At 39.3% G+C, this 16,088-nt stretch overlaps 2 protein-coding genes across 5 annotated transcripts in view; one reads left to right on the top strand and one right to left on the bottom strand.

The window, feature by feature from the left end:
* The first annotated feature begins 11,522 nt into the window (after positions 1-11,522).
* Positions 11,523-16,088, top strand: part of Mier3 (MIER family member 3) — a 30,907-nt gene continuing 26,341 nt past the window's right edge. The window contains exons 1-3 of one of the 3 annotated variants that reach the window (XM_046456285.2): positions 11,523-11,628; positions 13,069-13,093; positions 15,922-16,067. In XM_046456285.2, the coding sequence (XP_046312241.1) occupies positions 11,620-11,628; positions 13,069-13,093; positions 15,922-16,067 (180 nt within the window). In that variant the 5' untranslated portion in view covers positions 11,523-11,619. Of the gene's footprint in view, positions 11,629-11,974; positions 12,227-13,068; positions 13,094-15,921; positions 16,068-16,088 lie in introns of those variants that run through there. The other 2 variants (XM_058583129.1, XM_058583128.1) reach the window with 2 other exon arrangements.
* The window catches only part of Setd9 (SET domain containing 9), a 36,916-nt gene continuing 36,631 nt past the window's right edge, over positions 15,804-16,088 (bottom strand). The window contains exon 6 of one of the 2 annotated variants that reach the window (XR_009227973.1): positions 15,804-16,057. Coding sequence is in view for 1 of the 2 variants with exons in the window: in XM_058583130.1 (XP_058439113.1) it covers positions 16,039-16,057 (19 nt within the window). In the remaining variant the exon portion in view is untranslated. The remainder of the gene's footprint in view (positions 16,058-16,088) is intronic. The other variant, XM_058583130.1, reaches the window with a different exon arrangement.

The raw sequence follows: 16,088 nt of genomic DNA, 5'->3' as shown, positions 1-16,088 counted from the left end.
TTTTCTTCTTTTACAGATATCTGGGTTGCTTCACCGTCCTCTGACATCTCAGTCCTTTCATGACCCTTGTCACCAATTCATGAATTCACACATTAAATTCCTTTGTTTTAATTCTTAGAATGGGTTTCTCTTTTTCTAGTTGGAGCTGACTGATACGTTTTATAAACTTATATTGCATAAAGCATACTGATCATTCCTCTGAACTCAACCTATGTAATGCAGGAGCCCATCATTGGTAAAATGATATTCAGTTCAGAATCAGTCCAAGTCTCCTTGTCGGTGTTTATCTCTAATTATCAGAGTTTCATTTTCTGGTTGGCAACTATATCAGTATTCTATCCTGAGTTTCCTAGAAAACAGGGCCCGAGGCAAAGATTAAGTGATTATGTTGAATTTGGGCGTTCTGGGGTGACCCAAAGCCATGGCAGGGAATGTAAGGGGAAAAGAAAAGTTCTACAGGGGGAGATGGGAAGCCATGCAAGGCGATACATAACCATCTTGGTCACTGCTTTGTGACAAAGCCACAGGTGACAGCAGGTCACTCAGCAGGTACGTCTGCTCCACTGTCCTGGACATCTCAGGATGGGCTTATGGTAAAACAGTGTCAGGGGCACCCATCCAAGGAATTAAACTGCATGCACCCCTAGCCTTCTAATATATATATATATATATATTTTCAGCTGTAGATGAACACCATATCTTTATTTGTTTATTTTTATGTGGTGCTGAGGATGTGAGGTAAGTGCTCTACCACTGAGCTGCAACCCCAGCCCAAGAGCCACAACCTCTGAGCCTTCTATTTTCCCATTCATCAGTGTTTGCCTCATGCAGAGTTTATATCTCTACATTTCTGGCTTACACCAGCCAAGCCCCTCCAATGATCACTCAAGCAGCTGGATACCATGCTCTGCAGGCTGGTGAATTGTCTGAGCGGAGAAGATGCAGAAGAAGTTACACTCCAGCAAGCAGCTGTGGGCACAGAACTGGTCATCCACAGTGGAGAGTACATGTCAGGGAGATGTTTGGATGGGAGAAATCTGAGGGGCTACATGTTACCAGGTGAACTGTGACCTCCACCCTCATTTTGCTATGTTGAAGCCCTCTCCTCAGCATGTGACCACATTTGGAGACTGGGTCTTTGAAGATATGATGAAGTTAAAATCAGACCATTGGGATGGGTCTGTATCCAATCTGACTGGTATTCTTTTTCTTTCTTGCTTGCTTGCTTGCTTTTTCCACTCTCTAGCACTTTCTCCCTCCCTCCTCTCCCAGTGTTAGCTTCTAAGAAGAGGAAATTTGGACACAGAGAGACACCAGAGCTGCACACGCACAGAGAAAACCACCATGTGAAGAAGCAGTAAGAGGTACCCATGTGCCAATGACAGAGGCTTCAGAGGAAACCAAACCTGCAGGCAACCTAATATTAGACTTCTAGCAACCAGAACTGTGAGAAAATAAATTTCTGTTGTTTATGCTAACACAGTCTGTAGAACTTTGTTATGGCAACCCTAGCAGACTTATACAGTACATAAAATATTTCTGATACAACCAGTTCCTAAAATTCTTTCTTCCTATGTAGAGAGTTATCCCAAAAGGTAGGCTTGTTCTTATTTTAACTTGGACATTGTAATTTTGAAGAGAAATCCATTGAGGGGCAAGATGGATTTATTTCTGTATAAATAAATACGTTGGAGTTTAATTACTTCAGAAGATGTCATAGAAGTTGGTGAGTGAGGAGAGCTGCCTTGCCGTGTATACTTGGAATGTCTCCACTTACAGATCCTAGTACAGTCACCTCAACTGTTCCTTCCTCTTCCAGATGGGAAGGTCAGGTAGAGCTGATATGGCCAGTGTAGGGCTTGGATGGACCAGGCAAAATCTGCAGCTGTGGGTGAGTGGAGATGTCAGAATATGAGATGTCTCAGAGAGAATGCGGAGGGTGAAAGCAAAGAACCATGTCCCAGTGAGCCAAATAAGGGGTCCTGAGGAATACTGTTCTGTAAATGACTTTACAAGAAGCTAAGTTTCTGAGGCAGGGGAAGATAAAAGAACTATAGCAGATCACAGCAGACCAGAACAAATGAGCAGCAGTAAGGCTTCCTGACTGTATAGTGAAGTCAGAGAGGGCTGTTGTCTGTGTCTGGTACATGGTACACGTACTGCATTGGCAGGCCTAATCCAACCAAAGGTCAGGGATGGAAGTTATTAATAAATGGACTAATAACTAAACTGTTGCTCCTATATAACACATTGCCTATCATTAACATTATTATACAGTTTGGGTCATTTTTCTCTAAAGAAATGACTGCAGTTGAACTATATCCTGATTAGTTTATTCAACAAATATTTGCCAATCATCTATGCTGGGTCAAGTGTATGTAAAGAGGTACTGAAATAGACATACTCTCCGCTCTTTCAGCTTACTATCTTTTAAGTACTGGTATCAGTCAATTTTTGTAGCTATAACAAAACAATTGAAACAGAAAACCTTATAAAGAAAAGAGTTATTTAGCTCACAGTTTTGGAAGCTGAAAGTCCATGATTCAGTGACTCCAATCTGTTTGACTTCTTATGGGAACTTCCTTGGTTGGATCACAATGCGGCAGAAAAGCAGAAAGGAAAATGGACACGTGCAGAAGAGGTCAAGCATGTAGGGTGGCTTCCTGTTAGAACAACCCATCATCTTAAGAACTCACTCTGTGAGTCTAGCATTAATTAATCTCTTCTGAGATTAATGACCTAATGACATTTGTAGTCCCCATTCCTTGAAGTTTCCACAACCTTTCAACATTGCCACACTGGAAACCAAGCTTCCAACCTATGAACCATTGAAGACATCTTGAAACTGTGTCCTAACTATAGGAGTAATGTGTAATTGATCATTTTACCTAAATGCATTATTGCAATATTAAAAATTGATCTGACACATATTTTTCTTTTATCCAGATTATTCCAAAACTTAGTTCTCCTAGTTTGGCATTTTTTTTGCCTCAAGTGAGATTATTTAGTCTCATTCATAATGATCAAGATTTCACTTAAATGTTATCTTTCTGTAAGTGGTTCTTGGTTCAAGCATTAATGCCTTAATATGAAGAAAAGTGTCCAGGCTTTCAATTCAAGCAGAATTAGACTCAAATTTATCTCTATAATTTACAAGCTATCCAGGTTTTAATTTCTCTAATTTTTCTTATCTGTAAACTGGAGATAACAGTCACCTCACAAAGGTAGTTGGGAGATAAAGAAGTAATATGTACTTAGTGCTTATAACTGCACTCATATTGTATTTACATTTAGTTTGAACAAACTACAGGGAAAAAAAAGAAAAGAAAAAAGCCTAAATAGCATAGTTTTGGTGGCTGGAGGTATAGCTTTGTGGTAGAGCACTTACCTATCATTCATGAGACCTTGGGTTTAATCTCCAGCATAACAACAATGAGGGATGAACATAGGGTAGAGAGAAACTGCAAACTTTTGTTATATTCCTGAACTATTTCATAAAAATAATAATTTTAAAAGAAATTAAACTTTTAAAAAAGCATTATGAAAGTGCCACATTGAGCATAGATATACAGTTTCCAAAAAAACCCAATGCAGCCAATTTTCCTTCAATATTGGGTTTTTCTTTAGTTGAATACCAGATGAAGGACTTGGCTTGAATTTACAGACCATGCGGTATCAAAAGAAAAAAAAGTGTTTCTTTAAACACCAGAATTACACTCAATGCAGCAAGATGTTCACACTATGAGAAGCCAACCAACACTATGGAAGATTCCCATCTCCCATTTCAGGCTAAACCTGGAGTATGTTCACTGAATGGAATAGAAAATTCCATAAGTTGTGCCTTCTCTCTGCAATATAATTTTTTCAGCCATTCAATAGGACTATTTCTGCTGATACTTGCATTGGGAGTGCTAGAGGCCCTTAATCAAGAGAAGCTCCTGTTTTTCCTTGTCATTTGCAAGCCCAGTCATTAAAACTGGTTGCCCCAAGTTCCTTTGTGTTAAATTTAAGCATTTTCAAGACCCTCTCTAGCATCCATTCTCATACAGTACAACATAGAACTACAAAGCAATTACTCAACCTTTTTGATCAATCTCAGAGAAGTGAATCTTTTTTTCTTTTTTAAAAATACAAGGTTGGGGTTGGGGATGTGGCTCAAGCAGTAGCGTGCCCGCCTGGCATGCCTGCGGCCCGGGTTCGATCCTCAGCACCACATACAAAGATGTTGTGTCCGCCGAAAACTAAAATAATAAATATTAAAAAAAAAATCCGAGGTAATAAGATATAAGAAGAAATCTTCACAGTATATATTTCAAAATGCATATTGAAATTAAGAATATATAATAAGCTTTTAAGACCTATTTACTATATGCTAAATCTTAACAGTTAAAGGTTAAGAATGGTGTGAGGAATGGAGTATTTTGTTCCTTCTTGGGAATATCTGATATCAGATATATTATAATATATAATAAAGAAAGTGGAAGGGACAAATCTTTTCATTTAATGACTTCTTCTCTCTCTTGACTATTGTCAGAGAATGCATTGCACCTGGAAGAAGGTGTGGAAAGAGCAAAGTAAAGAATCAAGTATTGGTAGAAAAATACATTTTATTGGAATTTAAGTATTTTCAATTATTCTCAATACTCATCTGTAGGTCACAATTTTTAGAAGAAATAGAAATGTTTTCAGAGTCTTCCACATTTTTATGAACATAAGTAATAATTCATATACAATTTCATTTGTAATATTTTTCTATTTTCTATTAAAAATAAAATGATAGAGTATCTCCTGGATTGATTGTCCTTAACAACATATACCTCTCATTATCATCAAATATATAAGAAAAAAATTGAACATAAGAAATTAATGCAGAATTTCTGAATTTTACTTATAATTATTTTTTGTTCCAAAAGTATATATTAGAGTTTAATGAATACATGTTATATTTCCATAACAAAAGATCACAGACTAGATTATTTAAACAACACCAATTTACTTTCTCGCAGTTCTGGAGGCCAGACATCCATGATCATGTTATTGCAGGGTAAGTTTCTGGTAAGGATTTTCTTCTTGGTTTAAAGATGATTGCCTTCTCTATGTGTTCTCATAGGCCTTTCCTTGGTACATGCACACAGGGAAAGAAGAAGGGGTAGAAGAGTGAGAAAACAGAGAGTGGGGTGGGTTTCTCTTCTTATAAGGACACTTGGTTTCTCTTCTTATAAGGACACTCTAATCATTGGATCAGGTCCCCACACTTGTGAACACATTTAATACTTAAATACTTCCTTAGTGGCCCCATCTCCAAATAGTTATTGCTTAATAATGGGGACATATTTTGAGACATGTGTCATTAGGCAATTTCACTGTTGTCCAAACATCATAGCATCACAGTGTGTACTTACACAAACCTAAACAGTATAGCCTACTGCACACATAGGCTAACTAAATGGTGTATACCATTATATATCCTGTCTGTTGTTGACCAAAATGTCATAATTAGGTGCACAGCTATGCTGCCACACTGCAGGTTAGGGCTTCCACCTATGAATTTTGGGAGAACACAAACATTCAATCCATAACGCATGATTACCAAAACAAAAAAAAAACCCAACTGTGCCTTTTCTTATTCTTTGCAAATGAATAACATCACTTTTAGCTACACATTACATTACATTACAATGAACTAAGTAACAAGGAACTGTATGTTGATTACTCTTGTTTTTATAATTTATTATAAAATGAACAGATTAATTCTATTAGATCTTACATTCTCTTAATTTTGAATTGCGTGCTTTTAGCCATCTATCTTGTAATGTATGATTTATTTATTTATTCTAATCAGTTACAAATGATAATAGAAAGCTCTTTGATTTGTTGTACACAAATAGACTAGAATTTTTCATTTCCCTGGTTGTGCATGAAGTAGAGTCACACCTTTCATAAAATCATACACTTACCTAGGGTAATGATGTCCAGTAATATATGTTTTGTAATTTATGTCTCATTAATTTTAAACATGCCTCAAATAAAATTAACATGCTTATTAGAATTGAAAAGTGAAATCAGACTTGTGTAAAAGAATGCAAGTCTGACTTGGCAGTTTGGTTTGATAAAGGAGACAGACTTTGCTAGTAAAGTTATATGGCAGACATCTTCTATAAACTGAAAGGGTTTAATCTGCAGCTCCAAGGTTTTGACAAAAATATATTTTAAATGTGTTGTAAGATATAAGCATTATACTTAAAGAAATATATTGGCAAGAGAGTACTGAGAGTTAGAAGATTTCCTCTTTCCCTCCATTTTACAAGTGTGTTGAGGGGTCTCTAAGTGAAAACAAAAAACAAGTTAATTAATAATTATTTGATTAATCTGGGCAAAGTCTTCTCTAGTAATAGCAAAACAATTAATAATTATTTGATTAATCTGGGCAAAGTCTTCTCTAGTAATAGCAAAATTGAAGTTGATTATAGTGAAAAAGTAAAGGACTCAATTATAATTTCTTTTCTAAGTCAGTTAGCTTTTAATTCCTTACTTTCAACAAAATTGAAAGAAGACATATAAAACATCAGTGTATGGAACTAATGTTGATAGAAGATACAACATGGTAGATTATGAAGGATGTCAATGAGTTGAGTGGTTTAATAACATTTCCATTTCTACTTTATGAATATAGTTTCTTAAAGCTTACTTCTGTATAAATAATACTAATAGAATTGATAGACTGTCATTCTAGCATTATGTATTATTCATCCATAGGTACATAAATTTGCATCCTCTTCATCTTATTGAGAGATTGATTTTTGTTCAATAAACTATAATTAACAATTTTAATATATGTACACTATTTTGGCTAATTGTGAATTAATAATAATTTTACTGATAACTCAATCAGGAGAAAAATTATTAATCTTGACTGTCAATTTTTAGATATTTGGTTGCAGAGAAAGTAAGTTATCTATAAAAGGCTTCTAAGCATAAAGCATATTATGCTTTTTTTTTGAGGAAACAGAATGGGAATATGAATTCAAGGAGAAAATTTCCTACCGTTAAAGAAGAAACATGTTTTGTATTTTATTTTATTTTTTTAAGCATCATGTGGGGTATCAAATTGCTCTGCATTTAGATTCCATTATGGCCTTTTTTTTTTTTTTTTTTTTTTTTTGAATAGGGGATGGAACTCAGGAACACTTAACCACTGAGCTATATCCCCAGCTCCTTTTTGCATTTTATTTAGAGACAAGTCTCACTTAGTTGCTTAGGGTCTCGCTAAGTTGCTGAGGCTGGCTCTGAATTCACTATCCTCCTGCCTCAGCCTCCCAAACTGCTGGGATTATAGAGAGGTGCTGCTGGGCCTGGCTGACTAATGGCCTTATTTTTAAACACTATCATTAAAATATTTTAGAAAATATTTATACTTTACAACAATTTAAACTTATAATTTAAAAAAGTAGATGTCAACTTGAAAATGTGGGAAAGGGTACAGTTATTAAAAATTCTTTTGATGATATGCCCTAAATGTAGAGTCACTGAGATGGAAGATTTAATTGAATCCACTTACAAGGATATGTAGACTGAGGCATCCATCTTATTTTAAGGATAGCCCTGACCCCATGGACCAGGTTCCTTTCTTCTTTGGAATGAATTGAAGAGACCTTGCTTGATCCGTGTGAACCCTTCCCTTTCCTTCTTTCTTTTCATTACTGTGCAGAACATTTTACTTTGGTTAGCAATCTTTGTCTAGGCAAACCTTATTATTACTAATTAGTTTTTTAAGCAAGTGGCCATTGGTTTCAATTTAAAAAATTTGAGTATCTCATGGAAGAAATGGACATAATTAGAAAATGCAAGTAGTTTGCCTTAATACTGGGCCAAATTGTTGGCATTAAAATCTTATCCAAAGCCATGTTAAAGAGGTAATTTTTTTATTTTTATTTTATTTTCTTTATTTTTAAAAAATTTTTTGGTACAGGGTATTGAACTTAGTGCTAGACAAATAATCTGCAACTGAAATATACCTCTAGCAACAGGTAATATTAATAGGTTGTTCTGGGTCAGAGTTTGCAAATGGGAAGCTCGTGGGCTGACCATGATTTACTTAATGGGATTTATTTGACCTACACTGTACTTATTTTTAAAAACTAGCTGACCAGTTTTAAAAATCAGGAGATTTCCATCTTCTCTTGGAAAACTGTAGTGTTTAGAAGTGCTGGGCCACATATTCACTGGGCAAGAGCAGACGCTGCCCCATTTAGGCAGAACATAAGTCTCTAAGTTTGCTATTACACTGGTTTTGTCTACACTAGTCTGTTTTACTCATTCATGATGTCTGCCTGACTTCTACAGGTATTTGAGATTGAAACATTAACTGTAGGTAACTAATTGTTTTCCCTTGGGTTAAGAAGGAATCTGCAGAAACCTAAATATTCATACTGTATTATCGTGACCCTATTAAAAACTGCATTCAATAGGTCGTACATTCATACTGTGCCTTTGACTTTCATGGATTGTCACTGAAGTAAATTGTTGTACATGCTTGTGCTTTTGGGGACCTGGCATATTTGTACATTGCTGTTACCACGCAGCTCAGGCAAGACATTTCTCTTGGAATCTGATGAAAACCTTTGTTTCTATTGACAAATTTGTAAATATCTTCTAAAGACAATGAAAATCAAGCAACTTAATTTATGGCTTAATTCTCATATTTCACATTATACATTGTAACCTACATATTTTGGTTCTTTTTCTTTAGTGTTGACCTCTTGGTCTTATTAGTTTCATTGGTCCTCATTTTTTATATGCACATTTTCCTTATTATATGTATTTAACTGAAGCTTTCTCAGATCACATATTTATTGATCCTTTCTTCATTTTTAAAGATGATTAGAGAACCTATTACATTTTGGTTCTACTTATGGGGTTATGTGATTTTGAGTTTTCTGTGCTCTTGTTCTGGTCTATCATGAATAGACTGTAATCTTTTAGGGACAAGGACTTTTATGGTGGTCCTACAGTGCCTGGCATGCAGTGTAAGACTTCCTCTCTATGTAATGCTACCTATTGTATCATGTTCTGTTTTGCATAGTACAGGATGATGATAACAGCAGAAAAAATACTATTTTTGTTTCAACTCTCTGGAGGAAAAGGATTTTTATCCACAACTCTTGGAAAGCTTGTCAAAAACAATAACAACAAACGCACACAAAACCCAAAAGATCTATGTGTTAGGTAACTGGGTAGTCAACATTTTCTCTAGTGATCAGGAGGGAGAAAGTAGCTCTGCTGCTTTAAATCTCTAATTAATTTAGTTTCATTTATCTGTCTATGAATTATTAATACCATGGACACAGGCTTCCTAAACTATGTACTATGAGGGAGACCACATAAACTGTCAAAATGACTAATGCCTCTACAAAATCTTTACAAAGGAGAATCTGTAGAAACTCTGCCTAAGTTCATGCAAGTGCACAAGTCTGTGTACTTCTTAGACGTGGCAAAATGTAATCTAAGTCCACATTTATTGTTTGAATTTGCCAAGTTTTCTATGAAGAAAATGTTTTTATTTCTGGCGTAAAGGTAGGAGGCAAGCTGTTGAACACACTTTCTTGACAACTCAGATCCCTGGCTCAGGGTACTGTTTAATGGCTCTGTCCACAGGGCATGCTCACTGCCTCATTTCTAAGGTTAATCACTTGCACTTAATTTCAAGTCATTTTTTTCCACTTTGAAAATTCTGAATGCCTCATTGAGGACGGTAAGTACAATGTGTACCAAGCCTCTGGTTTCAAAGTTCAGCTATCTTTGAGTTATTTGACTAGACAAAAGGTCGAAAGATATCTTTCACAGCAGGGAAAGTGTAATTTTCCATGTCTTTTTGAAATAATTGAAGTGACTTTTCCCAAAAATTTCCATAAATAAATAAATTTTACCAGTGGGACAACTTAATTTTGAGATGCCTCAGCAAAAATTTCAAAAGTAACCCTTTTCCCCTCCTCCTGTAATCCAGTCTCCAGCCTCATTCTTAGTATGTACCCAATGCTTGAAGGACCAGGAGGGGATCCCAGGTTAAAATCAAATATTTCACATTTAGATTAATGGCATGAAAAGTTTTAGCCTCTAAAAAGTCTCTAAATTTGTGAGATTACAACACATACCTCACCTCTGTTATTTAATATTAAGTTGTTTCAGCAAACACTGGGAGAAGAGCTCTGGTGTCTGAGGTCATGCTTTTCAAATCTCTGTTGGGCCCTGCCATAATTTCCTGATTGTATTTCATATCATTTATCCATGTACCTTCCAGCAGATTCTCCTTGTGATGCACATGATTTCTGGGGTCCCACGTGAGGACAACTGTTTATCCTCCAAATCTACCAGGCAATTCTGCACACTGACTTAAACTTCTTGCAAAATCTACCTAGTCAGTTGTATTTATAGTTTAGTGTTGTATATATTTTTGTGTACTTTGCTCAAAGTTGTTCAGTGTAGATATGAACCTACCAGAGGTTAGACTTAGCTCCCCCAATGGCAAATAGCAATAAAGCATGTGTGGGAGCGTGTTATACACCTAAGTCTTGTCCTCCCCTTCCTGCCCATTCACTTGCCCACAGGACTGCCTTCTTTTTATGACCTTGAACAAATGGCAGGGTTTTTTTTTTTTTTTTTTTTTTTTTTTTTTTTTTTAGGGTGGGAGGTAGAGGTTTAAAGATTCTGTTTAAGGTATTTGATGCACTATTCCTATTCTTTTAACAGGTCTATCCAGTATGTACCTCTGGCTCATCTCCTAGACTATTTGTGATTAACAATCCCTAGGACTGGTCTAATTTTTTTCATAATTGCTTAATATTTTTATGAGACTCTTCTTTGAACTATGCAAGTATATTCATGATCATTTCCCTGCCTTGTTGCCTTTTGTTTTACTATCACTACCTTCCAGAGCCTGTTTGGCAAAAGTCTATTTCCATAGCCTACTCCATGAACCAGTCTGTATACCCAATTCCTACAGGTCCCTGGGAAACCTTAAAGTGCTTGGTCGCTGATCCCTCCTTCTATACTGCAGCCCATCAGCCACCTCTCATTTCCCAAGGCTTCCATCTGTCTATCAATTCCTTCTCTAGTCCATCCATCGCCTCCTCTTCTCCCTTGGGCAAGTGTGTCGAGTTGTCCCTCCAAGACTCTAAGTCTCTAGTCACGCCAAAGTATCTTGCCAGCCTCACTCACGCCCTAGAGCGAAGGAAGTATCTGTGGATGGTTTCCCGTAGAACCCCTACTCTTGGGCCTCGACTGCGGGACGTGGGTCTGTCCTGTGTCCGTCAGTCCCCAGCTTGCCTCTAATTCGGCAGGAACTTTACTCCGGAGGGGAGGAGAGGAACGGCAGAGTGGGTGCGGTCCAGAACAGAGACTGGCGGGCGCGGGCCCCCGAGGGGTCGCCAGGCGGAGTGGGCGTGCTATCGGGCCGGGGGCGTCGCGGGCCGCCCTGCCCTATAAGGGGCCGAGCCGCCTCTGCCGCCGGGCGGGTGCCGGGCGGACCGCGGCGGCGGCGGCGGCGGCGGCTGCTGCGATTGGCTCAGGCGCCCCATCCGGGGACTGGGCTCGGCGCTGCTCGTTCGCCCTAAAGGTACCAATATGGCGGAGGTGAGCAGGGAAACCGGGCAGGAGCGGCCGGGCTGGAGCTGGCACCCGGCGGCCCCTTTTGACTCCCGATGCAGCCTGGGGGGACCCAGGGCTCCTCCCGTGGCCCTACGGGGGGCGGCGCGGCGACGCGGGGGTCGCGGGGCGGCAACGGGCCACGGCCGGGCCGGCTGGGGGGCGGGAGCGGGCGCGGGAGCGGTCTCCCTCCGGGACTAGGCCGCGGCGGCTCCGGCCCTGGCCCGGCCGGGCGATGGGACCGGACCGAGGCGTCTGTCGTCGGCAACGAGCCCCTGTCCGGGCTCGGTGCTTTGCCGTGTCCCGGGTCGCTGACGCGGCCGCCGGCCCCTCCGCGCCTCCTTTCGGAGCCGGGGTGGGTGGAAACCGGCCGACCGCCCCCCCTCCGCGGCCGGATTGCAAAGCGGGGAGCGGGCTGCGCCACTGCCCTGCGGGAGGAGTGCGTTATGCCCCCAGCCCACAGACCCGGGCTGCGGCGCGAAGGAGCCGCTCGCTCCACTTTGCTCCGGGTGCGGAGAGGAGCGGGATGCGCGGCCGCCGGGCTTCACGGGCGAAGAGCGGGACTCCCCGCCCCGCAGCCCGGGAGGTGCGAGCGCCCCTGGGGTGAAGGGGGCAGACCTGGACCCTTGACGCCCTCCCCAGGAGAGCGGCTAGATAGTCCCTTTTTCTGGGTGGAGGGGGAATGCTGGGCAATCGAAACTGCCTGGGCTCTCTCCCCCGGGACTAGTGAGCTGGGGGGAGGGGGCGGCTGCGATAGGAGCCCCTCTGCAGGAGCTGGCTGGGCCGAGGGGCGAGCTGGCGGGCCCTGAGAGAGACTGAACATCCTGGGAGGAACCAGTATCCCCCGGACTGAGAGGCCGCGTCTCAGGATTCGGAAGAGGATGGGGAGCTCCTGCTTTGGTTTGGGGACGAGTGTCCGGTTCCAGCTGGCCTATGCTCCCGGCAGAGGACAGCCCCCGAGTTGGGGCTCCCGGGCCCTCAGGGGCAGACACGCTCTTAGAAGGCGATTCCCTTCCAGGAAAGGGCTGCGTTTCGAGGAGTTGCCTGGGGCCGTGGAGAGCTGGGTGGGAATTGGGGGACTCCCAAGTTGCCAGGGATGGGGGACTGATGCCGTGAGCCCACTCTCTGGGTTTTGCTTCTTCGTTCTGAAACTTGCTGAGCTTTAGAAAGCCGCTTTCAGTTGCCTGTTAGATTCTGGGTTTCGTCCCGGGTCTGCGAGTTTGTACACTGGGGACTCGAGGAGGAAGGCGAGGCAGCCAAGAGGGGGCCCGAAAGGGGCCGGGAGCGATCCGAGCGAAGCTACGTCTTGCACTTTTTGGCAGCTGCGGAGGAGCGCTCGGCTCCTCCCCCTCTGCGCCCTGTTGCCGGAGCTGCCTCTTTTCCTGGCTACGCGAACTAACCTCACGTTTTCTTCTCTTTCTCTCCTAGGCTTCTTTTGGAAGTTCGAGCCCAGGTTTGTCCTATTTTTTACCTCTTCAGTGGGTCCCAGAGGTTAATGGGGTCTTGAAGGCATGTTGGTAAAGAATTCTGCTTGGAAAATTATACTGTAGTTTTTCATCGTTAAGAATTTCAGTGTGCATTTGATAATTAAATTAAGGATTTCAGTGTGCATTTGGTAATTAAATTGTTCGAGAAAGGAACAGTTATACTCTTCTTTCCCCCTTGCATGTTGAAAAATACACCTTATTACAAAGCTGCTGATAGACAAGTGAGCTTTTAAATAGTGTCTTTAATTTTCACATGTTTTCCTCCAAGTCCAAAACAGTGAGTACCAAATCAACTTTTAACCAACTTTTGCAGTTTGGATTTTAGTTTCTGTTTGTTCGAGAAATTGATCTCTACTTTTTCTGAATTTGGTGGCTGCTTAGGTTGATTGGTAACTGGAACTCCCCATCTCCTCTAAGTCTCCTTTTCATAATTGAGAAATGTCTATAGTTTGTGTGAAAACTGAGAGTTAAAGCTATCTTTAAAACACACATATATTCCAAATTTGGCACAGAAGAGGGGTGATAGAAGATTTTTGAGCTGAGACAACATTAGAGCTTCTGGAAGTGTTTCTTGATCTTTTTGAGGTTAGAAGCTCTTGTTAGGATTTGATAAAAATAAGGGACTCTCCCTGAATGCTCTAGATAGGCATAGTTATACACAGAGTGGGGGCTTGTGGGATCCCTGAAGCTGATCCATGGCGAGGAACTTTCCTCCTGTGCTAAGATATAAGGTGTCTTTGTTTCAACTTCTCATCCTCTTTCCAGTTCCCCTCTTTACTGCCACTTTCTCCTGTCATAGGGTCCAGGGAAAGCACCTCTGGATCTGTCCACTTCCCTTAGTTCACCTAGAGACTTTTAAATCATGCTGCTAAAGAATCATAACGTAGTGGAGTGTGTATGAGCTCCCAAGTTTTTCATTGCATATTGCCATAGAATGAACAATTCATTATTTTTGCAATATTACTTTTTGTATTTAGTCAAAGGTCTTACTTGATTATCCTTTTGGGTATTATAATTAACACTAAATTGAAGGAATTTATGATTACTTTAAAAATAGCTATCTATACATTAAAAATTGTTTTCAAAAGTTTTGCTAATTTTGAGACAAACATTTCTTTGTTATGACTGATTTCAGGGAAAGAATATTTATGTACATGATGCCAAACATCTGGATGATAATGGAAATTTTCCATTTTGCATCACTGTTTGTTAGAAGTTGTGATCTAAATAAAAAGGCAAAACACAGTGTGCTGTTGATGTCTAAACAGACACTTATAACCTGTTTTTAATCAGTTCGCCAATTTTTAAAGAGAAATTTGGAACTAAAAGAAATTCTTAAGTCAATTCAGCCAACCTTATGTGTTTTACAAATGAAAAGCTTGAGCTACACCCAGTAAATTTAAATAGGTCCATGAAAGCCAAGGACAAAGCCAGGAATAGGTCCTCAGGCCCTTCTGTTTTATGCAGGACACTTTGACAAAGCAATAGTAGTTTGTAGAAATTCCTTAGAAAAGAAAATCTGTAATGGGTGCATGTTCTGTTATTGAGCTAGTTAATAAATGCTCATCTTTGTCTTTAAAATTAAGTTAAGCCACACCTACTTCATCATGTTTTTCAGATGAGCAGATAATATTTTCAACTGCAAAGAAATAGCATCATAATGTAAGCTTTCTAAAGAATTAAGTACCATAGAAATTGTATTCTTCTTAGGACTAATAGAGTTTTCTGAACTCAGAATCAGAAACATTGAATTTTATCTGTAGTTTTTCCATAGTGAAAAAATTTTAGCCTATTTCACTGTTTTGGTAATGATCTCACATTGTGTTTAAATGTTTGAAATTTTCAAATATTAGTTTGGCTCAAAGTAGATTAACTTTTTCTTCTCCAAATTCTGATATTACTTTCCCTCCATATTCTTGAAAGTTGCTCGTCTAATTGAATTAGATGTTAGAATAAAACATGGAGGAAGGGCTGTTTTTTATAAATCATATTTCATTCTCTTGGGATTATGGATTTTTATTCATTTCTTTTTGTTTTTGGAATATTCAGTTGACTTCCTATTTGCTATTAAAAATTATTATAGTTTTATAAATAAGTGTAAATTGGCCAAAACAACTGGCAATGGGTTATGTCTTCTAAAACTTTCAGATAATGATTTTTCTGTGGTCTCTTTGTATAAACCTAACAACTGTATTAGTAATCTAAAGTAAAGCATAGATTTGTAGTTTAATACTTGACTGACTGATGCTGGGGAGCTTGAAATACTGTTATACATATGTAAATGATACAGTGCTTTTAAAAACTAAATTTCTGAATAGCTGTTTCACAGAAATTTGATTTTTGTCCTATAAGCAAAATTTCTGTTGAGTTTTGTGTCTTTATTTGAGGCTTAAAATTTGGTAAAATTTACATTCTCTTCTGAAGTGTTAGACTTCATGGATAGTGGATTCTTGAGAAGTTTTCCATTCCTGGAAATTTAATCCTTCTGACATTTGCCTTTGTTTTTAAACAAATGTCTTAAATTAACTAATAAGCAAGTTTCATTGCTTTTCTGTTGGAATATTTGTTTAAGACCACGCCATTTAAATCACTTTACTGGTATTGTAAGTTGGACCCCTTGTAAAAGTGTTTGTAAATTATTCTGCCTTGTTCTTTTCCTGATTTTAGTATCTTTTCAGAATCACCTGGTCTTACTTTATAACCTATAAAATATATAGTAAATTTATAGGAACACATTTTTATTTTGTAAATAACCTTGTGAATATGTTAAGTGATTCAGTTTGTTTCATTCCAGTTGGGTCTTTGTCTTCTGAGGATCATGATTTTGACCCCACTGCTGAGATGTTGGTCCATGACTATGATGATGAAAGAACTCTTGAAGAAGAAGAGATGATGGATGAGGGTAAAAACTTCAGTTCTGAAATTGAAGACTTAGAAAAGGTAAAGGTTTTACTTTAGTAT

Source organism: Marmota monax, unplaced genomic scaffold, assembly GCF_021218885.2.
Source record: "Marmota monax isolate L192 unplaced genomic scaffold, Marmota_monax_Labrador192_F-V1.1 WCK01_AAM20220418_F8-fsc00037, whole genome shotgun sequence".
Lineage (NCBI taxonomy): Eukaryota > Metazoa > Chordata > Mammalia > Rodentia > Sciuridae > Marmota > Marmota monax.
This window is presented reverse-complemented; position numbering and strand designations above follow the sequence as displayed.